Below are 25,606 nucleotides of genomic sequence, written 5' to 3'. Positions count from 1 at the left end.
TGTAGTGTGAAGAAGGTCTATTTCCAATTTAGGCTCAAATACAAGTGTGAAACAGCCTTTCTGTTAAGAATAGGTCTTAAGGGAGAGGGATAGCTCAATGGTTAAGGGAACTGACTGATATTCCAGAGGACCCAAGTTCAATTCCCAGGCTGTCTTTCCATGCCAGGATAAAATAAAATTAAAAAAAAAAAAAAAAAAAAAGAGAGAGAATAAGTCTCTTAAGACATGTCTTAAACTGCAGACCTTAAAAAAAAAAAAAAAAAAAAAAAAAAGAAAGAGCAGGGTATACAGACCATTTGAACATAAAGTTGTTGTTTTCTTTCTTTCTTTTCTTTCTTTTAATTTTTAGACAGGGTTTCACCTAACTCTGGCTAGCCTGGAACTCACAGAGATCCACCTGCCTCTACCTCCTGAGCACTGGGACTAAAGGCATGCACCACCAAATCCTACAAAGTATTTTCAATAACATTTAAACATTTTATAACATATATGTATTATGTTTGAAATATACTGACACTAATTTTGCAATAATTTTTTTAAAGACAAGAAAAAAGTTAAAGACTACATAAATAATAAGAATGTTAATTCTTTTTTCTTTTGTTTGTTTTTGTTTTTTTCTTTCTTTCTTCTTCTTCTTCTTTTTTTTTTTTTTTTTGGTTTTTCAAGACAGGGTTTCTCTGTGTAGTTTTGTGCCTTTCCTGGAACTTGCTTTGTAGACCAGGCTGGCCTTGAACTCACAAAGATCCACCTGCCTCTGCCTCCTGAGTGCTGGGATTAAAGGCATTCGCCACCACCACACTCTTTTTTGTTGTTGTTTTTTTTTTTTTTGAGCTGAGAACTGAACAAAGGGGCCTTGCTTGCTAGGCAAGAGCTCTACCACTGAGCTAAATCCCCAACCCCTTTGTTTTTGTTTTTTGAGACAAAGTTTCACTAGGTAGTTTTGGCTGTCCTGGAACTATGTACACCAGACTGGTCTCAAACTCATAGATATCCAACTGCCTCTGCCTTCCGAGGGCTAGGGTTAAAGGCATGTGCCAGTATGCCTGGCTTCTATACTGATTCTTGTGAATAGTGGGAACCGTAAAAATACTGTAGTTAAGACCTTCAGTGACTTTCTACTAACTAGTCTCTAGTTTAGGATTAAAGAATGTGATCAATTGAGAAATAGCCTCAATTCTTACCATCCATAAGATAGATCCAGACAACTGTTCAAACTGATGGGACCCACTCCATCGAGATTTCACTGTGGCTAGACCAAAATCACCTATTTTTACCGTGAGGTCTTCATGAAGAAATATATCTGAGGTGTAGTAAGTAAAGGAAAAAAAAATAGATCTCATTTTCGTACTAGAGAAAATGTTTTGATGATTTCAGGCAAAGGAGCTAGTTTCTTTAACTCTGTAGTAAGATTTTCTTTTTAAAATATAGTAATTCGTATTTCCCCCTAAATTCAACAAGCATATTTTAAACAAGAATTAGTTCTCTTTGGCTTTTATGACCTTTTAATATTTCTTGGGCTAAAAAACCAGTCAAGTTGGACACTGGACCGTCACATCTCTGTCCAGAAGGACAGACAGCTGGCTTTTTTTTTTTTTAGGGACAGGAGGCAGCAAGTCACCATCTGAACGTTAGTTGAGTTAGCGTATGTAGCATTTTAAAATGGCTATCTACCCCGGTGAGGAGGCATCTTCCCAGTGTAAGCACACACGGAAAAGTACTGGAGGCCAAGGTGGGATTGGAACTGACAGCTGAGTTAGACTAGAATAGCTGGGCAGGCGGACTGAATCAACACATTACAGTACTTTACCATTAGCCATGATGTGAATTTTCATATTAAAACTTGAAGTTTGAATATGTAAAAAAAAAAAAAAAGATTTCTTGGGCTAGAAATATGTGAGCATAAGGTTAAGGTTTTTTTTTTTTGTTTGTTTGTTTTGGTTTTTCAAGACAGGGTTTCTCTGTGCAGTTTTGCACCTTTCCTAGAACTCACTCTGTAGACCAGGCTGGCCTCGAACTCACAGAGATCCGCCTGCCTCTGCCTCCCGAGTGCTGGGATTAAAGGAGTGCGCCACCACCGCCTGGCTAAGGTGCTTTTCTAAAGCCTATGGGATATGTGGAAACTTTCTAATTTGAGTTGGTCCAGATATCCTTTAACACATCTGGGAAAGCTACACAGGTTCTTTATTACAATAAGAATGATATCAGAAAGGATCTGCCTGGACTCAGAGAAAAAAAGAAAAATTGTTTTCCTCATGTCACTGCTACATAATTTTGAATATGAACAGTTACTGCTCAGCAAGATTAGATGAATTAAAGCAGTAGCCATAAAATATCCACTTTCTAGGAAACATAAAATGAAAACAAACAAGATAAAAAGCTCTACTATAATAAAGACTTTTCCTATAGGGCCCAGCCATACAGAAATTCGATCAGGTTGAATCCTGCTCTATCATACTCTCATGCAAATTGACTCATTTTCTTTACAGCATATTACACTTAGCATGGAATTGTTTTTACATAACATGAAGACAAAATGCAGAAGAAAAAGTCAGGATGCTTTCAGACTTCGAAGACCAGTTTCAGGAAGGATACTATTACTCTTGAGGTCTCTGTGGATGATTGACTTGGCGTGTAAGTAACTGAAAAACAAAACATCATTTAACCCGAGTAAGACTCTGAGTAGGACTCTGCCCTCAAAATCTACAGAACATATTTAGGGGTGTAAAGACTTAGAATAATGATACAACTGAAATTGCTATATTGTGATAACTTCTTTACATAATAATTGATGGTAAATTGAGGATTATAGAAACATTCCACTATTATATACAGCCCAAATCCTGTTGCATCTGAGGACTCTGCTTTATCTTTTACTAGTTACAAATACAAACCTTTCACTCAGTCAAACCTACTTATCCATGTCCTTGATATTTAATCCCATCTCTTTCCATGTTTCCCTCCTGTATACCTGTCCCCAACTCAGCACCATTCTATTTTTCCACCTATTCATACTCCAAGATGAACATTCTTGTTTTCTAACAAAGAACCCAATGGAAAGTGATCTCTCACTGTTCACTTATATAGTAATTAATGCAATAGCTTGATCTGCCCACATGGTGACTTACAACCATCTATAATTCGATCTGGCGCCCTCTTCTGGCATGTAGTCAGAATACTGTATACATAATAAATAAATAAATCTTTTTAAAAAATGCAGATTCCACTAGACTAGGAAAGTTTGGTAAAGACAATTAATTTGAAAGGAGGCATGATATATTAGTAAAACATTAATGTCAGTAAGGAGGAAATTTTCTCATAATGACCACATCATATTGGTGTTATTATTATTATTATTATTATTATTATTATTATTGCCTTTTAGAGACAGGGTCTCACTATGTAGCTCTGGCTATGTAGTCCTGGAACTCACTACATAGACCAATCTGGCCTTGAACTCACAGAGATCTGCTGCCTCTGCCTCCCTAGTGCTGAGACTAAAGGCGCGTGCCACGATGCCCACTAACATATTATTTTAAAGTCAATGACAGGTCACCTATCCTTAGTTATCCTAAATTATCCTTAAAAACGACTTTAGTTTTAGATTTAATTTCTATTTATTTCCAGGGCATAGAACAGGACCTGGCAGGTGTGAAGCATTGACTACATGCCTGTCAAATCAACTACAACAGATGCAAGTTATCTGTCTTATTACCGGAGAAAACAGATAAAAGGACTTCTGAAACCTAACAGTGACCACATTAAGTAAGTTCTGACTTAACATCCAAATATAAAATCAAAGTCGTACCATGAGCACTATTAAAAACAGGTTTATAAATAGTTCAGACTATTTGTACCTTTTTTTTTTTTCCCCCCGAGACAGGGTTTCTCTGTGTAGCTTTGCACTTTTCCTGGAACTCACTCTGTAGCCCAGGCTGGCCTCGAACTCACAGAGATCCGCCTGGCTCTGCCTACCAAGTGCTGGGATTAAAGGCGTGCACCACCACCACCCAGCTGTTTGCACCTTCTTATGTTTATTAAATGTCCTCATTTCCCCAAACAGATATCAAGATCTGTAACTATTTTTTGAACAAAAATTTCATTTTAAATTACTTTATCCAAAGTAACCCCTTTTCCTCTAATTACTCTTTCACTTCATGCTATTTCCTTCACAACACATTACAAACTAAAATGATCTTGTCATGACTCTGGGCTTCTGCTATATCACCATCACTACTCTTATAGCAAAAGGTATATTTTCTTATTTATATGTATGTATCTATTTCTGTCTGCCAGCCACACCTGTGCAGGTACCTGTGAGGGCCAAAAGAGGGTGCTGGATTCCCTGGAACTATACTTACAGGCAGCTATAAGCTGCCCAATGTGGGTTTTGGGAACTGAACCTGGGTCCTCTGGAGGAGCAGCAAAGTACTCTTAACTACGATCTTGCTAGCCCTATTTTATAACCTTTGCAATGGAATAGAAAGATAAGAACAGGTGAAGATAAACTCGTCCAAGGAGAGAGCTATTTAGAATGGTAAGATTTTGAATAAAATGAGAAAAAAAGGAGGTAGGATAATGAGAGTGCTGGTATGGAGTGAACAACTTTAAAAAATATGGAAGCCAATACATTCCCCCTTCTTGAGTCAGGGTTTTACTCTTCACTTCAAGTTGGCCTTGAACTCACAGCAATTTTGCCTCCGCTTCCCAAGGGCGAGAATTACAAACTCAAGCCACTATGCCTAGCAAAAGCATTGGCTTTCTAATCAGGAAGCTATTGCTGTTGTTTCTCTAAATGGACATGATGTACTCATTAAATTGCTTTCTAAATAATTGCTATGGCCAAAGAGAAATGTCGCTGTCTGCTTTGATCAGAATGTAGTGATCAGTGGTAACTAACCACAGACGCAAATGGTCAAAGTGCCGAGAATGACTGCTGGTGTTCAACCATAAACAGGACAGACATCTCTATCATCTCCACCAAGGAAGAAAGGGCAAAAAGAATGGACAGTCTAGAGGTTGGTGTGGACACTGACCTAGGGCATGACCTGGCTGATTATCTGCACATCATCTGCATGGGACTTGGTCCATACCAGCATCCCATCACAGAGGAGTTGAGGGGTCATAGGTCCCAACAACCCCAATAACAATGGGAGTTTTATACAAAAATGATGAAGAGAAGGAAAAGGAAAAAGGTGTCCCTGATGCTTTGCTTTGATTAGTTCCAGAAATCTGATTGAAAGAAACACAGCAAGAATAAAGTATGCAAAATTTAACTGAAGGGCCAGGAACTCAGTAGAAATTGGTCAAGATATATCTGATTGCTAACTAGTGACATACTGGTTACTAATACAGTAAACCTAGCAGAGCCCAAAGTTACAACAGCTGCTTCAAGTTGATTGTGTAATTCCTTACAGTACAAACTGCTTATCTAATTTTAACCTAGTATTTTCTTTCTGTAAACAAAGTTGCAAAAGAGTAGAATAGGTCTGTATAATGGAATGGCTGGAAGGAAAAGAAACTCTATTTGTCCAGCTAGAAAAATGGGGTGAGTATCACACTCAAAACCTATACCATACAATACTTCAATGTAATTACTGCACTAAATAATTCTATACAAAATACCTCTAAAACCCAGTTTACTAAGCTTGGACTAATTATAATGGAAGATGTCAATAAGCACATAGTTGGCTGGGAGTAAGGAAGGGAACCGTACTAAATAAGCTATACTCTGACATGATACAGAAGTGTATCAGTTATTTAGGATAATTACAATGGATTTCCTTCCTACCTTCCAAAACATGTGTGCCTCCCACTGTGTGTGTGGAGGCCAGAGTCAGCTTATGCGCATCAGTTCTCTTCTTCCACTATGTGGATACTGAGCACTGAACTCAGGTGGTCAGGCTTGGCGGCACGTGCCTTTACCCACTGAATAATCTTGGTGAAAACTTTCTACTTTTTTAATATGTTAGGAGAGCGTTACAGTTTGTGTGTGCATGCGTGTCTACGCGCATGTTGTTTGCGGCACTAGGAAGGAACAAACATGCTATCATTTAAGTAAGTACCACACTCTCTTGACAGAATTCTTCTATTTTTTTTTTTAAGATTTATTTATTTATTATATATATAGTGTTCTGCCTGCATGCCAGAAGAGGGTGCCAGATCTCATTACAGATGGTTCTGAGCCACCATGTGGTTGCTGGGAACTGAACTCATGACCTCTGGAAGAACAGCCAGTGCTCTTAACCACTGAGCCATCTCTCCAGCCCTTAACAGGATTCTTTTGCCAGTTTCTTTGCTTGGCTAAAAGTGTTGGTTGACAGAATCTACTCAGACAGCTGCAAAAGCACTTGATAAAATCTGTCTTTGTTCCACATCTTTCAAAATCTTACATGAGACTGACCTTTCCAACATTCTTTGAAGAGCATAAGGTGATACACCAAATTAATATGCTTTAGACTTGATCTGACCAACACAAACTAGGCTGAGATTCTCATCTTTATTTCCCTTGTGGTAGGCATAAAATTTTAATCAAGAGCCTATTAATTCTAGGAATCCTATATTAATTACAACCCTACAATAATTTTTATTGAATTGCTTTTATAAAATAAAATACTTCCTTGATCCCATATTCGTATATTCTCTTCTTTGTAGTTAGATAGGATTTTGTTTTTAGATATGGTTTAAATTTTTAACTTATTAGATTTCATTTTCAGTTAACATGGTGGTTCATGTCTTTGTAATCCCAGCACTTGAAAGGCTGAGGAAGTAAGATCACTGTAACTTCAAGGCCAACCCAGGCTCTCTCTCTCTCTGGTTCAGTCTGTGGTACAGTGTGAAAACAGTTTCAAAACAAACAGCAGCAACAACAAAAATATCCAAAACAAAATCTTAATCCAAAACAAATCCTACTCCCAAACCAAACAAATTTCACTTGAAGGTTTTTACTTATATTCTGAGACATGATTTTGCTTCCTAAGCTGGCCTTTAACTTTTAAAACAATTCTCCTGCCTCATCTCTGGAGTGCTGAGATTACAGATGTATACTATCATGCTAGGTGTTAAAAGTATAAGGCTTTAAAGATCAGAATTCTAATAACTTCTATGTCAGCTCCTTTATTTATTTTTATTTTTTAAATGGGTCTCACCCAGTATAGCCCAGGCTGGCCAGGAACTTAGTATGTAGTTCAGGTTGGTCTCAAACCCGTGGTGATTCTCCTGTCTCAATATTCTTAGTGCTGAGAATATAGGAATGAGTTGCCAGACTTCCCTATCAGTTACTTTTAAGAAGGCTCATCGTAGGGGCTGAAGAGAGGGTTCAGTGGCTAAAAGCACTGGCTTATCTTCCAGAGGACTTGGATTTGATTCCCAGCACCCATATGGATGTTCATAAGCATCTGTGGCTTCAGTTCCAGAGGATCCAATACCCTCTTCTGGCCCTTGTGGGGCACTGTACACATGTATTACACTTACATATATATACATGAAGACAAAGTACCTATACATACCAAATAATAAAAATAAAATGTAAAAAGGCTCATCATTTTCAAAGGAATGAAGTAAAAAATCTAGCTTGCAATCCTCAGGTACACACTTTTAACACCAATTAAATTTAGCTGCTTGTGTTTCATTTTCTTAAGAATACCACGAAAGACACCAATCAAATGCTTTCCAGAAATTAAAATACTAAAAATCACCTGGCTGACAAACCAGTTTAATCAATTAGTCTATTTGGGAAAGGCCTTAGTAGCTCATCGAAGTTTGTTAGTTTCTTGTATTTTCTAACTATTTCTAACACTTCAGAACTGGCAAACTAAGATAGCTGAACTTAAAGTGGTCTTTTCCTGAACTATGCATAATTCCACAAATGTTCCTCCGACTTCAAGCAGGAAAAGGAGAATCTCTCCCTGACACCTTAGCTCCTGTGGAATTTGGCAGCTGTCTCACCCAACAGATGTGACAGTGGTGACATAATGGCAGGTCAGTCTTGTGTATAGGTTTTTTGCCTGCAAGTATGTCTGCACACCACATGCATGCCTGGTGTCTGAGGAAGCCCGAAGAGGGTTTGTGATACCTTGGACTGGAGTTAACAGCTGGACGTTGGTGCTTAGAACTAATCTTGAGACCTCTGGAAGAACAGCCAGTGCTCTTAAGTGTTGATCCATTTCTCCAGTCCCTATGCTTTATTATTGAACAGTTTTTTATGTACCTTGAATTTTCTAACATTTCCTCCAAGACTGTAATTTGTCTTCATTTTCTTTTGTTCGACTATCTTCTTCTGTCATACTGCACAGAGGGTCTCACACAGGCGAGGTAGTGCCCGACTACTGAGTGATATGCCCGACTACTGAGTGATATGCCCTACTAATGAGTGATATGCCCTACTAATGAGTGATATGCCCTACTACTGAGTGATATGCCCTACTACTGAGTGATATGCCCTACTACTGAGTGATATGCCCTACTAATGAGTGATATGCCCTACTACTGAGTGATATGCCCTACTAATGAGTGATATGCCCTACTACTGAGTGATATGCCCTACTACTGAGTGATATGCCCTACTACTGAGTGATATGCCCTACTACTGAGTGATATGCCCTACTACTGAGTGATATGCCCTACTACTGAGTGATATGCCCTACTAATGAGTGATATGCCCTACTAATGAGTGATATGCCCTACTAATGAGTGATATGCCCTACTAATGAGTGATATGCCCTACTAATGAGTGATATGCCCAGACCTATTTTCATTTTCATAATAGTGTCTCTGGAGGAAAACTAATTTTAAGGGTTTTTTGTTTTGTTTTTTGAGACAGGGTTTCTCTGTGTAGCTTTGGAGCCTGTCCTGCAACTCACTCTGTAGACCAGACTGGCCTCGAACTCAGAGATCCGCCTGCCTCTGCCTCCTGAGTGCTGGGATAAAAGGTGCGCGCCACCACCGCCTGGCATAATTTTAAGTTTTGATGTACTTCAAGCCATTTCCTTCTTTCTTTTACCTTTTGTGTTCTAAGAAATCACTCCTTATCTTTATACTACAAGGATTTTCTCTGTTGTTACTTGAAATATTAGATTTTGTTTTTAATCTACTTCAAATAAATGTTTGTTTTGTGCCATGTAACAGACAATGATTTAGTTTTTCTATATGAATGTCTCCTGGTTATAGCAATATTTGTTGAAGAATTGTCTTCATGAATTGCATCAACACCTTGGTTAAAAAAATCAAATGAAAATATGTATATTGGATCTATATCTAAGCTTCCTATTCCACAATGATATATATTTATATATACTTATACAAATACCACACTGTCTTGATTATTATAGTCTTATAGTAATATCTGAAATCTCCCACTAAAGTAAAATTTTTTATTTTCCCCCCAAATTGTCTATTTCTCTTTTCCCCAATCATGTTTTCTTGCTTCCATCTTTTAAAATTCCTTCCTGAAACAGAGAATCAGGTAGCTCAGGCTGGCTTTGAACTCATCATATAACCACAGAAGACCTTGACTTACTGACCCGACTTCACTCTGAAGGTCTGTGATTCTAAGTGTGTACTACCACAACTGCCTGTAAATACCTAGACTATAAATACTTACCACTGCAATTCCATATAAATGGTCAGATTAGCCTGCCAATTTCTAAACTTATGACTGCTCCTATTGTGCCTACCATCATGTTTCAGCGAGAGATCACCTTGGGAAGAATTAAGAACTTAGTGATACTGGGTCTTCTAATACACCAATATGATACCTTTGCATTTCTCTCATTTCCTAGTTGGGACATGCAGTAGAGAAGATAGTAAGGAAGCATTTCCTTTAGAAAATACTTGAATCAGTTCTACTAAACAGAACACTGGCCTGAACAGAATGGATATGTAAATAAACAAAGAATTTCATAATATTGGTGAGAAAGCAAAAAGCATACTATTCTTTCATTTTTGTAACCCATATCAAACACCTACAAGCTGAAACCTAAAACCAGAGGCATAACACTTATTTAGAAAAACAAAGTAACTAAATGGAGGAAAGGATGGTCTTTTCAACCAGTGCTGCCGAACAACTGGGAGGGAATGCACATAGGGGAAAAGAGCAGAGCCTCAACTGCTACTTCAGACACGTCATCTCAAGTGGACCAAGGACCTAAATGTAAAGGTAAAAACGGTAAGTTTTTTATAAGAAAATGGAGAATTACTACCACCTTTTATACACGTGAGATATCTTGACATCTCAGATTTCTTTTTGGGGAGGCTGGTCATTTTGTTTTTGTTTTTGTTTTTTTTTTTTGCTTCTTTGTGAGGCAGGCGAAGGGACAGCAATTCTATCCATGCAGAGAAGGAAACTAAAGAGCAGAATTGAAATGACCGAAGAGACACAGGAGAGGTTCTGAGCACTCAGATTTGGGTTTAAACTCCATCTGTGTTAATTACTCTCGGAACATTTTATAATCTAACTTCTTTCTTTTTTTCTGGTTTTTCAAGATAGGGTTTCTCTGTGTAGCCATGTGAACTCACTTTGTAGACCAGGTCTGCTTCTGCCTCCCAAGTGCTGGTATTAAAGGCATAAGCCACCATCATGCCACTACACTCTAGCTACCCCCCCCCCCCACACACACACACAGGGTTTCTCTGTGCAGCTTTGCGCCTTTCCTGGAACTCACTCTGTAGCCCAGGCTGGCCTCAAACTCACAGAGATCCGCCTGCCTCTGCCTCCCAATGCTGGGATTAAAGGTGTGCGCCACCACTGCCCTGCACAATCTAGCGTTTTTTTAAATTAAAGATTTATTTATTCATTATGTATACAGTATTCTGCTTGCCCGTATGCCTGCAAGCCAGAAGATGGCACGGGATCTCATTACAGATGGTTGTGAGCCACCATGTGGGTGCTGGGAATTGAACTCAGGACCTCTGGAAGAGCAGTTGGCGCTCTTAACCTCTGAGCCATCTAGCTTTTAACTACTAACTGTAACATGAAGATGATAATGTTTATTTTGATGTAGTCTTAAGAATTATTTTATATGTTTAATAAAAACACACCATGCTAACCAAAAGCTGTTCTTGTTGTTTAGTCTTGGAGATAAAACAAGGTATTTAACACTGTAGTGCAGAAGATAGAAAATGAAAGACAAATCAGTAAAATACACAGTGTACCACATACAGTTAACTGTGCCAGGTGTGTGTGGGAGCCCAGGCAGAGGACAGGGAATGCTGAGCTGCAGGGGGTTTTATTTTTAGGCTAAAGAGGACCTGTTTTTATGGGATATTTTGAGTAAAGACTCTGAGAGGGTGAGAGTGTATATTGTTAAGGGATGGGACTATAACAAGGACAAGAAAAAAAGGTCAGAGGACTTCCATATATAAAGAACAGCAAGAAGGCAAAGTGTGACATTGGAGTCAATTGGGAGGAAAGCACAGATGATCTGAGAAGTAACAGAAAAGTTGGGAAGAGGGAATGGAGAGAAAGTGTGGTAGGTGCATTGAGAAAGGTCTAGCTGTGCAAACTTTACTCTCCTTGATAGAACTTCGGTTTTCTTTTTTTTTTTTTTTTTTTTTTTGCTTTTTGCGACAGGGTTTCTCTGTGTAGCTTTGCGCCTTTCCTGGATATTGCTCAGAGCGGGCTGGCCTTGAACTCACAGAGATCTGCCTCCTGAGTGCTTGGATTAAAGGCGTGCGCCATCGCCCAGTCTGAACTTTGGTTTTCCTTAGAAGTGAAATAGGGACACTAAGAAGGATTAACAACCCAATCTGATTTTTTAAAAAATTTATTTATTTATTATGTATACAATGCTGTCTACATATATGCCAGAAGAGGGCACCAGATCTCATTACAGATGGTTGTGAGCCACCATGTGGTTGATGGGAATTGAACTCAGGACCTCTGGAAGAGCAGCCAGTGCTCTTAACCTCTGAGCCAGCTCTCCAGCCCCAACCCAATTTGTTTTAACAGGGCCAAATATGCTGCTGTGTTGAAACTAAACTGAAGTACTCAAGTGTGGAAGCTGGGAGATAGGTAATTCAAGTATGAGGATGGGAACTTGAATAGGAAGATGACCTAAATAAGTAACAAGAAGTTATAAGGCTCTGGATATTCTTTAAAAATGGACACACTGAGGGGTTGGGGATTTAGCTCAATGGTAGAGCGCTTGCCTAGCAAGTGCAAGGCCCTGGGTTTGGTCCTCAGCTCCGAAGGAAAAAAAAAAGGACACACTGAGTGTTAGGTGTGGTGGTGCACACCCTGGTCTACAGAGTGAGTTCCAGGACAGCCAGGACTAGAGAAACCCTGTCTCATGACACAGTATCAAAAACCAGATACAATGTTGGTAACAGATTGGTTTGTGGTGGGAAAAAAAAAAAGGAGAGGACTCAAGGATCATTGTACAATGTCTGAGATAAGCAGCTGCAAGAACAGTGCTGAAGAACAGGCTAGAGAGATTGGCAGCTGAGTTTTAGATCTAGTAAACTCGAGATCTCATTAGACAATCAAGCAGACATGTTGAGCAGACAGTTGATAAATGAAATGAAATAGCTGGAGGGGTACAGAACTGATTTTAAAGTGAATTTTTTTTTCCACATTGTAAAGCTGAATGAGATCCCAGAGGGGTAGATGATGAACCATCTGAGAAGCCATAATTAATGGGACAATCAGAAAAATATGCTTTGATGTAGATTTCTTCAACTTTATATACTTGTGATTAACTTGCAGATCATGTTAAAATGTAGATTCAATTCAGAAGATCTGAGGTAGTGTCTAAAATTCAGCATTTCTGAATTGTTCCCAGGCTGATGCTACTAAACCAGTTTGACTAACAAGAGAGCAAGCATATGATTCAGCAGAGAACAAAGAACGTTCCCCATGAAGAACTGGACTAACTATACTCTCTTCATGACAGATCAAATAAACTGAAGACTGAGAATTTAACCACTACATCTAGCAGCATGGAGCCTAAGGAACTCTTTCTTTTTCTTTTCAAAAGGCAAAGTCTCATTCTGTGGCCTAGGATGAGAATGTAAGTGCCTACCACCACTTCCTGTTCAACACATTTTCTTTTTTGGTTTTTCGAGAAAGGGTTTCCCTGTGTAGCTTTGGAGCCTATCCTGGAACTCACTCTGTAGACCAGGCAGGCCTTGAACTCACAGAAATTCTCCTGAGTACTTGGATTTTAAAGGCTTGCACCACCACCACCCAGCATTCAACATATTTTCTTAATGAAATGTGATCATTAGGTGATATTCTTTTTTTTGTTGTTTTCTCGAGACAGGGTTTCTCTCTGTAGTTTTGGTGCCTGTCCTGAATCTTGCTCTGTAGACCAGGCTGGCCTCCAACTCACAGAGCTCTGCCTGGCTCTGGTTCCTGGAGTGCTGGGATTAAAGGCGTGGGACATCACTGTCTGGCATTAGGTGATATTCTTAGGGAAGGGGTCTAAGGACAGGTATGGCAATGTCTAGGAAACAGTATGAGTAAATGACCTGTGGACTGCAGCAATACTATATGGCATTAGGGCTGAGATTGGTAAAAGGGTTGTATAATTTGTAGAAGCTCAAAGGGCTACACTGGGGAGTACAAGTGTCTGGGGCAAGTTATACGATCTTTCTATATATATTGACTCACCAATTATTGAATAAACAAGAAACCACATATAAAATATACAGAACAATGTCTGATATGTTGTAAATGCATATATATAATTGCTAATATACAAATACTGCACTGAAGCACCAAAAAAAATTTTGGCATTTAAAAAACAACGAGGCTGCCAGAGAGTAAATAATGTGCAGCAGAGCTGGGATCAGAACATAATATTTATTAATCAGTAATGATGTGCAAATAAAAAAGAAGGCAAATCCTGGTTCTAGAGTTATAAAATAGTAACAAAACCATTGTGTACAGTACTAACATACATAATTATGAAGGACACAAAACACACATTAGGCCTGGAATGGTGGCGCACACTTTTAATCCCAGCACTCGGGAGGCAGAGAGAGGTGGATCTCTGCGAGATCCAGGACAGACTCCAAAAGCTACAAAGAAAAACCCTGTCTTGAAAAACCAAAACCAACCAAACAAACAAACAAACAAACAAAAAACACACATTAAACCATCAAAAGCAGTTATTTTTGGATGGTAGGTTATTGGCAGGTATTTGTGTTGACATACTTTCAAATTATTTTCTATTACTTTGTAGCAAGTGTAGTTTGAAATTAAGACAAACCACAATATAGTGTTAAAATCACTCATATTCCCGCCCTAAAAAATCCCAAGATTTTTACATGCTTGCTTCCGAAATTCAAGAGTTTATACAAACTCTTTTTTCCTTGGTGTAGACAACCACTAGTGTTGGTGAGTATCTTCTAATTCTTATTTTTTTAAAAAAGATTTATTTATTTATCCCTATCTATCTATCTATCTATCTATCTATCTATCTATCTATCTATCTATCTATTCATTATGTCCACAGTGTTCTGTTTGTATGTATGCCTGCACACCAGAAGAGGGCCCCAGATCTCATTACAGATGGTTGTGAGCCACCATGTAGGTGCTGGGAACTGAATTCAGGACCTCTGTGCTCTTAACCTCTGAGCCATCTCTCCAGCCTTCTAATTCTTATTTTCATATACATATATACAACACTTAAACAAATCCAAATATGGGCCAAGTGTGTTGTATTGCATGCCTTTAATCCCCATTCAAGTAAAGCAGAGAGGCAGGAGGAATTTGTAAGTTTGAGCCTATCTGGTCTACACAGTGAATTCCAAGCCAGCCAGGGATACATAGTAAAACCCTATTTCAAAAAAGCAAAAACAAAACCCCAAATACCCAAATATGATATATACTTTAGTGGGTTGATGACAGAACAGGGGTAATAATTACTTATACAAACTGGTATTCTTTGAATTACTTATATAAATTTATGCAACTCAGTTTGTTAAAAAATTATTTTAGCATCCCCTTTTCCGAACTATGCAATATAACAACAGACAAACTAATATTGAACCAGACAGCATGTTGTTGCTGTTTTGGGCAAGTTCTCACATATTACAAGCTGGTTTGGACTCTGAACTTCCTGCCTCCAGCTCCCAAGTGCTAGGGGTTACAGGCTATGTATGCCACTACAATCAGCAAAATTGTATAATAGTTTTAAACTTCTTCCTCCTCCTCCTCTTCTTCTTTTTTGGTTTTTGAAGACAAAGTTTCACTGTGTAGTCCTGGCACTTACTCTGTAGACCAGGCTGGCTTTGAACTTTCAGAGATCTGTCTGCCTTTGCCTCCCAAGTGCTGGGATTAAAGGCATGCGCCAACACTGCCTGGTAGTTTTAAACTTCTTTTGCTGAAGACAACTCAAATGAATTCTAACAAACTATATGACTCCTTGTGAATTTTAAATTAACATTTAAAGGTTAAAATAAATGAAAAGGGTACAATTTCCAATATGCTACATTATCAACACTTAAACATTTTGATATTCAATGGCAATGATTTTTAGGCAGAACATTGCTTCGACTGGCCTGGAACATGCTGTGTAGACTAGACAATCCTCCTGCTTGTCTCCCAAGTGTGGAGGTCCTTCCTAGGCACATGCCACCATGCCTGGCTACAATTTTTTTTAGAAAGCATCTTGTTTTGTTTTTTTAGACAGGGTTTCTCTGTGTAGCTTTTGGAGCCTTTCCTAAAACTCACTCTGTAGTCCCAGCTGGCCTCAAACTCACAGAGATTCACCTGGCTCTGCCTCCTGAGTGCTGGAATTAAAGAAGAGCCCCATCACTGCCAAGCAGAAAGCATCTTGTTTAATGAAAAAGTCTTTGTTTCTCAATCTCCCCTAGGAAACCAACACATTTTCCTCTTGGTGAGAGTGGTAATCTCTCCTTTCATTGGGTCTGTTTTTCCCAGTGCACCCAATCCTGGTATGTTTTGGCCTTTCATTTCTATCAGACTTCTCCTCTAATGTCTGGTGACTGAGAGACAATTTGTCTTATTCAGACTAAAGGGGAGACCGGTAAATTGTCTAATTTATTGTTTGTCAATTGTACAGTGACTCTTTCCTCCTGGTCTGGTAAAATTCTCTAGAGAAGGCTCTTAGGACTTGTAGGAAGAGTCAGGTTTGGCTGCTAATATATGGGAATCAAAAAGAGAACAGGCAGAACACTTGTTCTAGGGATTAGCCCTAGGCCCTACTTTCTCCCCAAAACTATGTGCACTGGGCAGCTCAGCTGACCATCATCTGGTAAGTACCCAGCCACTCAGTCCCACTGTTTTGGAAAGATGTCCAAGTCCTAGACACATCAGAATTCCCCAGCCAGAGATGGGTGTTTCTGAAAGTCTGCCAGTCGCTCAGTGGCACTGGCTTAGGAGAGGGATTCACAAACTAGCTTCTCCAGTGCAGGAACTTCTAATTTCTGAAACCAATCTCTCTCTCTCTCTCTCTCTCTTTTTTTTTTTTTTTTTTTTTTTTTTTTTTGAGATTCTGTGTACTTTGAGAGTTCTGTGATGTCAACATGATGCTTTTCATTGGCAATTAATGATTTAGTCTTTTTGCTTTCTACTAAAGGCCATCATCAGTTCTCCACTTGCTTTCTAACTTCCAAAAATGTGACTACTGTCTTCTTCTCTGTCTGCCTTTTTAGTTTTATGAAAATAGTTCCTTACTGTAGTTTTAATGGGGTTGAAGAGACAGAAAAAAAATCTGTCACTTTAACCCAAAACCTACCTAGTGATTTTAATAAGAGTTTTTTAATCTGTCAAAGACTTTAGAAACTAGACTATATTGGTACAATTAAGCAGATGCAAATTACCATCTCAATTGGAAGAAAAAAAAATGGAAAAAGGCACTGTGTTTTTTTCTTTTTGTTTTTGTTTTTCATTAATTTTAAACTGATAATAAAAAGTAAACTCTGGTCAAGTGGTGGTGGCACACACCTTTAATCCCAGCACCCGGGAGGCAGAGGCAGAGGCAGAGGCAGAGGCAGAGGCAGAGGCAGAGGCAGAGGCAGAGGCAGAGGCAGAGGCAGGTGGATCCATGTGAGTTTGAGGCCAGCCTGGTCTACAAAGTGAGTTCCAGGACAGGCTCCAAAGCTACACAGAAAAACCCTGTCTCCAAAAACCAGAAAAAAAAATTTTTAATACACTCTTTTAGATTCGAATAGATCAAACTTGTTGCTTTGTTAGTAGAGAAGTTAAGGATGTTATTTAGTATCAGGGCTGAGTCTTGGGAACTGTAAGAACGCCCTAGTTAAAGGCTTTCTTTTATAAGGTGTCTCTTCACAGCTGTAGAACACTAACTAGCACACTACGAGTCATAAAGCATTTGGTTAGACCCAGGCTTGTTCTAAGTTACTGCCGAGTTTTCAATGAGGGAAGGTGAAAAAGTTGAGGGATCAGATACGGTTTAGAGACTTGTCTTCATACTTACTTCCTATAACTGATCCCGAGGGAAGAGTTGTAGGTGTTGACTTTTACTCTTTTGTTCCAATTTTATAATGTAAAGGTTGCATAAGTGGTTATGGGAAAACTAGTTTAAAATCTTTTTTTTTACCCTTAAATCTTAAGTTAAAATAACTTTGCTAAATATAAGACCTAACAGGTTACTTACACAAATTATTTAAAAGCCTGTTTCTGCTGGCAGTAGTGGTGCACGCCTTTAATCCGAGCACTTTGGAGGCAGGGGCAGGTGGATCTCTGTGAGTTTGAGGCCAGCCTGGTCTCCAAAGCGAGTTCCACGACAGCTAGGGATGTTACACAGAGACAACCTGTCTAGAACCCCACCCCTCCAACAAAAAGCCCATACCTGTAAAAGGAAAATTAAAATATCTACTTTATAACATTTTTATAAGATTAAATGACATACTAATACATGCACACAGAATCAATTTGCATACTAGTTAAGACATACTTTTAAATTATTCATCTATTCATAGAGCTTTCCAGTTTATATTTTATTGTTTTCAGCTAAGTACGTTTTTTGAGACAGATTCTCTCTAGTTAGTCTGGAACTCAGAGATCCTCCTGCCTCTGCCTCTCTATTGCTGGGATTAAAGGCGTGTATCACCAAGCCTGGCCTCAGCTAATTACTTTTTTTTTAATTTAGAAATGTATTCTGTTTAATCCACAAGCTTTATATAGCTTTAGTTAAAAAATAAAATAAAATAAACAAGTGAAACCAAGACCCTGTGTCCAGTCCAGGCCCTCCCAGCCTGCCAATGCAAGAGCTCTTCAGTTGTGTGTACCAATTCGAAGAATAAGGAAAAGTATGGATGGGGGCCACAAAGTTTCATAAAACAAATTTATCTAACTGAAGGGTCCTTGCTAGGTCAGATAAATTGCCTTTACAAAAGAGAAAATAAAAGGGGAGGGGGGACAAAACAAAGCTAATTACTTTTAAAATGTTCTTTTTCTCTTTTGTTTTGTGCTAGGGATGCCCCTGGGGTTGCTGCTCAAGTGCTCTACTACCAAACTACATCGGCAGCCCTAACTTTTACCTTTCAACTGTTTGATTCCACTTAAAGTTTTATGCAAAAATTCTTTTTGAGCCAGTTATCCCCCCTCTCCCAGGGTTTCTCTGTGTTGCCCTGGCTGACCTGAAACTCACTCTGTAGACCAGGTTGACTTTGAACTCACAGAGATCGCCTGCCTCTGCCTCTGCCTCTTGAGTGCTGGGATTAAAGAAGTGCATCTGGCCTCAGTTAATTTTAACCTATATAAACCTTACAACATGTATCTTTTGAGTTATAAAGCAAAATTCAGTAGACATATGTTTCAACTTGAAGTCCTCAACTAGGATCGGAATATAGATATTCATTTAAAACTTTAATAATTGACTGTTTTGTAGCAGAAAATATAGGCATATAAGAGAAAATGATTTGAAAGCACAGATAATAGTCACATATTTTCCATTAACTAGTAATGGCTTTAATTTTTTTTCTTTGGAGGGGGTCCTGCTTTTCTGTACCTTCTACTGTTCACATAAATCACTGAGTGCTAATCACCATTTGCAACTGTAAAGTTCTCATCAAATACTACACTCCTTGTATACTTTAAAGGCTGAACTAGAGAAATATTATTATTAATTTTTTTTTCAAGACAGGTTTTCTCTGTGTAGTTTTGGTGCCTGTCCTGGATCTCACTCTATAGCCCAGGCTGGCCTCGAACTCATGAGATCTGCCTGGCTCTGCTTCCTTAGTACTGGGATTAAAGGTGTGCGCCACCATTGCCTGGCGAGAAATATTTTTTTTTAATAAGCTAGTACTAGTTACTAGTTAGTATCCTTGCACAGAAACTTAAAATGCATCCCACAAGAGGTATTATTAAGGCCTTTAAAGTATCCTTAAGTGGCTTTCAAAAAGTCATGTATGAAGATGTAACAGAATTGAACTTACTCCATGCCCTGGGCAGTCTGCCGTGCAATATCTATAAGTTTGATCATCTCAAATTTGGTCTCAATGATGTGGAGATGGTGATACAGGCTGGAGCCCTCACACCACTGGGTAACAATAGCCAGTTGTGGCTTGGTTGAATAGCCCATGAAAAGTAGGATATTCACATGTCGTGTTTTCCTGTAAAAAAGAAATGTGACAATGAGTAACAATTCTTTAAAGAGAGCCAAATCAGTCTACCAATACTATGCTCTCAGTAAAAAGTGCTAGAAACAAAATAAGGTTAACCCGTAATTATCTAGTCTAACCTACAACTCTATTCAGAAATATATTATTTAAATATATTGAGTGAGGAAGAATAGGTTGCTTTCGTTTAAGTGGTTCTAAACATATTAGGAAGTCTTCTTATTTGAAAGCAAAACCATTTTCCTCTAACCTCCACAACTAGCTTCCTTGTTCTGCTCTCTGCAATATAAGAGTAACTATGTACCCTCTTGAATACAATAGCCTTCTCTGCATTGAAATCTTAGTTTTGTTGAGCATTTCTATCACACAAAATTATAACTCTAGAATCTTCCTTATATAAGTCTTATCATGGATTGTTAAGCAGGACTAATACAATTTTAAATGTGTTTGGACATATTTAGAATTTTTAGATTATTACTTTCCTAAAAGGAACTATTATTATACAAGATCAGACACTTTCTCTTTCCATTAATTCAGTCTAGGAATATGTCTTCTATAAACAGTACTAAATGCTACTGCATATCAGGAAAACAATATAAACACACACTGTACATAGACACATTGTTTCTCTACTTGAAAACAGTAATCTACAAGCTCACCTGAGTACTCCTACTTCATTTTTGAAGGCCTGTAACTGTTGAGGTGTGGGTGCTGTCACATTCAACATTTTCACTGCCACATCGCCTGAAAGAACATTGTTATTCCAAAATTTCAAATTATAAGATATGAAATACTATTGGGGGTTGGGGATTTAGCTCAGTGGTAGAGCACTTGCCTAGCAAGCACAAGGCCCTGGGTTCAATCCTTTCTTGTTTTTTTTTTTTTTTTTGGTTGAAGGTTTTTCGAGACAGAGTTTCTCTGTTTAATAGCTCTGGTCATCCTGGAACTTCTTCTGTAGATCAGGCTGACCTTGAACTCACCAAGATCAGCCTGCCTCTAAAAAGGAATGTGCCACTAATACCCCACACAAAGTAACTAACAGTGATATTCTTATACAACTATTTCAAAATATAAGCTAAAATATAGTCAACTTTTTTTTTTTCTACTGGGAATTTCGTTTAGCCAATTAAGTACTCAGAGAATTTTTGTAATTATTTGACAATGTTAAATGAGGTGTTATTTACTAAATGAATGCTGAAACTATGGACAACAGGTCCAATGGGGCTTAGTTTAAAGTAAAAACTTGCACATTTTTTCCTCTAAAAGTTACGACTTATTACAATGTTGACTGGAAAATTATTAAAATTATAATCATACTTTAAATTTAACTTTTTTGGGGGGGTTATTTTGAGATAGGGTCTCTGTGTAGCCTTGCCTGTCCTGCAACTCTCTCTGTAGACCAAGGCTGGCCTCAAACTCCACCTGTCTCTGCCTCCTGCTGGGATTAAAGGCATGTGCTACCATGGCCGGGCTTAAAATTAACTCTTACACACTGCCAGTAGATGTGTAAACTGGTACAATCAATTGACAGCATTGATGGGATATCTATAAAACTGTAAGCATGCATATGGTGTAGTTCTATAATTCTCCCCTAGGCATAGAACCAGTAAAAAAAAAGCACACATATGTTCTTCAAAAGGCATATACTAAAAATATACACTGTAGCATCATTCAGAATAGCACCAAACTGGAAACTATCCAAATGCTTATTATACAGCAGATGGAAGAAATGTTACAGTCACACAGTGGAATACTACTCAGAGATGAATGACAACATCGATGGACCTTACAATATTGAAAAAAAGTAGCCACATACAAAAAGATACACATTATATTCTACTTAAGTCAAGATGTTAGTTATCTTTGCAAGGAGAGTGAATGAAGAGGGCACATGGGGACCTTCTAGAAGGCTATAATTGTTATGCTTATTAATCACAAATGTATTTACTTGGTGAATTTCAATTATCTGAACACTTATAAATAATATATACATATACATAAAACCACTATCTATCTTTTTCTTAACTATCAAAGTAATATAGTATTCATTCTATCAGCTATATCACTTAATACTGCTTACTACTTAAATGTTTCAGAAAAGCATAAATAAAAAATTCCTCATGATTATGGCACTCAGAAATAACTCTTGTCATATATGTATGTATGCATATATCCTAAGTTTATCTGTGTATGCAGTATAAATACTTAATGAATGCTTATGAAATAACCTTATGAGAATTCACATAGCATTTTTATATAGATCTTTTAATAAAATATTCAAGTTTTTATGATTTTCCTCATGTATTACTCTACAAGTTAAATATAACAGAAAGTAAACGGTCTTCAGGTTTAAAGCAAGGAAGAATACCATTAAGTCTTTCTACAGAAAAGACTGTCCCTTAAGTAGAGCCAATCTTAATGTTTATTGTAAAAACCATCAAGACTTTCATAAGAATTTAAAATCTCAGTATTATAATGAAGAAAACCCCATCCTGTCATGTGCAGGATACATCAACATTTACTACTCATTTGCCATGTTCAATGAAAAGCACTGGGCTGTATCGGAAGACCCTCACACTTACTCTCCAGACTGTCATAATTTAAAGGTATTTCTCTACTCAAGGAAATCTATGATAAAGCTACAACAGTTATATACCAAAGCAGTATCTAGTTACATGCTTTACATAATCCCATGAAAAAAGTAATTCAACTGATCCTAACCCCTGATGCAAAGCATTTCAAAGCATCTGCACAAAATGTCCACATAAACAGCAGTACAGTAAACCTTTTAAATAACATGACTCTACACGGCTTGACTAGACTTAAGGAAAATAAAATCTATGATTGCCACAGCTAAAAGGCATGTTAAGATTCACAAGAAACTGTTTCTCTTATTATTCAGAAAAGAACAGGCTACTTAACCTTATGAGAGAATTAACATAGCATTTTTATACTGTTAATATTTTTATATAGGTCTTTTAAAAAAAAGATTTATTTATTATGCATATAGTGTTCTGCCTGTATGTATGTCTTTATGAAGAAGAGGGCACTGGGACACATTACAGATGGTTGTGAGCCATCATGTAGTTGCTGGGAATTAAACTCAGGACCTCTGCAAAAGCAGCCAGTGCTCTTAACCTCTGAGCCATGAAGGTATTAGCATATGCTGCTTCAAACAACTGAATATATTAGACACCGTTCCATATCACTGTAGCTCTATTATATAGTTTTGATTCTTATCTAACCATATACGGATATATCGATGTGTTAATCAAACCTACTAGTGAGTGTTAAAGACTAATTTTCCATCATTATCATACCTATGGGTAGTATACTTTCCCAGGTATCAACCCGTACACTGCTGTCCAATTACTTGCTTAGGCTCAATGTACAGTCTTCCAATTTTTCACATTTCCACATTAGCAAGAGGGAAATAAGCAGGATTATAATTGCAATCTACATGTAATCAATTAAATTTTTTTGTTCATTTGGAAGGAGAGTTGTGGTTTCTATCTTTTGAATTTGTAATCTTAGAAAACTAATGAGGATGAACATTTTTTGTCATTTTGTCCCTCCCCCTGCCCCTCCCCCCAAGCTGAGGACCAAACCCAAAGCCTTAACCAGAGCTAAATCCCCAACTCCGATGCTGAATGTTTTTTATGCCATATCCATAAATTATCAAAAGGAATACTTCTAAAAGGAAAACAAACTTCCTTTTGGACTAGATAGCTTAATGACCTCCATCTTTACAAGTCTCTACTGTAAAGTACTAACAGCAACCTTGGCTACTGTGAAGCCAGTTTTTTTGAGTTGGTTATGGTGAGGCAAATCTTTTTTTTTTTTTTTTTGAGCTGAGGATCGAACCCAGGGCCTTGAGCTTGCTAGGCAAGCGCTCTACCACTGAGCTAAATCCCCAACCCGTGAAGCCAGTTTTTATGTTCTATTATTTTTGTTAGAAACCTTTGGAGGACTCCTGCATTTGATCGAACAGTTTAATGATGCAAACAGTGAATATTTTTACTTCATATTTGTTTTTGAGACAGTCTCTTGTAATACTCAAGTTGGTCTTGAACTTTCTCATGCTCATGCTTCTACATCCTAAGTGCTGGGATACAGGTGTGTGTCATAATGCCTGGCTTGTCATCCCTCTACCCCACAGACAGGTTTCTCTGTGTAGTCCTGGCTGTCCTAGAACTAGCTCTGTTAGACCAGGATGGCTTGTGACACGACACCCAACTTTGGCTTGAATTTTTAAAACAATTTTTAAACATATCTTACTTGTGCCAATGTAACCATATTACATACATACCATGCCACTTTCCCTTGTAGACAGTTCCAAATGATCCAGATCCAATTCTTTGTCCCACTGTAATCTGTCCATCAGGAATCTCCCAATCATCACTTGAATCTCGTCTACCAAGTGTTTTCTCAAAAAATACAGTGCAAACGTCAAGCCAAGGCAAACAAAAGAGAAAAACCTTATTTCATGCTAAATATATTGCTGCCTGACAGGAAGTTAGGAAGAGAGCAAGGTCTTTCTAAGAAAAGAAAGAAAAAAATAGAATGCCACCATGTTGAGGAAGCAAAAGTTGCAATCATGACTCAAAATACAAAACTAATTTAAGATGAGTCAATATTAGAATGGAAAATTACTTAAAAACAGAAATAACTGGGGCTGGAAAGATATTTAACAAACAGTGGCTATTCTTCCAGAGGACCTGGGTTCAAGTCCCAGCACCCACATGGCAGCTCACAATCATCCATAACTCCAGTCCTAGGGAATCCATTGCACTCTTCTGGCTTCCTTCAGCACTGGGCATGTACATGTTGTACTTATACATTCAGTCAAAAACCCATATACATAAAATAATAAAATACTAATTAAAAAATTTAAAAATAAAAATAATTTATTATGTGTTGAAATGGTTATTATTAAATAGATAGTTATTATTAAAATCAAAATAAAATGGCTTTTTAACTATTTGGAGGACTATAGAGGCTACATAACAACAATATATTTGTGGCTAGTTTGGGCTTCAAATCCCTAAAAATTTAACTTAATATGCTATGGTAACTGTTGGTACTAGATTTCCTTACATATTTTAACTGATTTGGTCATCAAAAAAAGGAAAAAAAAAAAAAAACCAAAGCAACATACCAACTCCTTTGGTAAGATAAAAGTAGCAGAAAATTAATTTTTAAATATGGAAGAATGTCATTTGGTAGATACTGAATTCTGAACCAGCTTTTAGAACACATATGCTTTCTCATGCTTTCTGAATACTTGTTTATACCCGTTCTCCTTATTTTAGAAACAGAACATTATTTTCCTTTTAAAATGACCTCTTAAAAATTTGATTAGGCCAGGCTGGTGAGATGGCTCAGAGGTTAAGAGCACTGCTTGCTCTTCCAGAGGTCCTGAGTTCAATTCCCAGCAACCACATGGTGGCTCACAACCATCTATAATGAAATCAGGTGCCCTCTTCTGGCCTACAGGGATATGTGCAGACAGAACACTGTATACATTAAAAAAAAAAAAAAAAATTAGGCCAGGAAGTAGTGGCACATGCCTTTAATCTCAGCATTTGGGAAGCAGAGGCAGCCAGATCTCTGTGAGTTCAAGGCCAGCCTAGGCTACAGAGCGAGATCCAGGAAAGGCGCAAAGCTACACAGAGAAACCCTGTCTCAAAAAACAAAACAAAAAAACCACAAACAAATTATATTTGGCTATGATTATAAGAAAAACACATCACACAGCCTTACCATTCGATTTCTGTCTTCTGAGGATGATGATGATTTCCTTTCCCGCTGAGGTCCTGGAGATTTTTGTAAGGCCTTCACGTTAGTGAGTGAGCCAGGTAATGAGGCAGGTGGGGTGGCAGACAAACCTGTAGTTGACCCTAAATCAGAGGAAGGGGAAATTATCCTCATTAAGGAGGAGGAAGCTTTAAGGAGGAGCAAGCATGTTCACTTAACAAGGACACAAAGTGGGGAGATCAAGATTTTAAAATGCAGTGCATGTCTAAATATAGGCCTTTTACAAAGGGTAGGCCAAAAG

The 25,606-nt window shown here is 37.9% G+C and overlaps 1 protein-coding gene across 7 annotated transcripts in view; it reads right to left on the bottom strand.

Annotated features, from left to right (window-relative positions):
* The window catches only part of Braf (B-Raf proto-oncogene, serine/threonine kinase), a 132,115-nt gene that overhangs the window by 19,043 nt on the left and 87,466 nt on the right, over positions 1-25,606 (bottom strand). For all 7 annotated transcript variants that reach the window (XM_036180737.1, XM_036180742.1, XM_036180740.1 and 4 more), the window contains 6 exons: positions 25,312-25,448; positions 23,858-23,975; positions 20,208-20,292; positions 19,366-19,542; positions 2,593-2,639; positions 1,182-1,300 (listed from right to left, as the gene is read on the bottom strand). In XM_036180737.1, coding sequence (XP_036036630.1) covers positions 1,182-1,300; positions 2,593-2,639; positions 19,366-19,542; positions 20,208-20,292; positions 23,858-23,975; positions 25,312-25,448 — 683 coding nt within the window. The remainder of the gene's footprint in view (positions 1-1,181; positions 1,301-2,592; positions 2,640-19,365; positions 19,543-20,207; positions 20,293-23,857; positions 23,976-25,311; positions 25,449-25,606) is intronic.

This window comes from Onychomys torridus, chromosome 3 (assembly GCF_903995425.1).
Source record: "Onychomys torridus chromosome 3, mOncTor1.1, whole genome shotgun sequence".
NCBI lineage: Eukaryota > Metazoa > Chordata > Mammalia > Rodentia > Cricetidae > Onychomys > Onychomys torridus.
The sequence above is the reverse complement of the archived record's forward strand: the minus strand, read 5'-3'. Positions and strand labels throughout refer to the sequence as shown.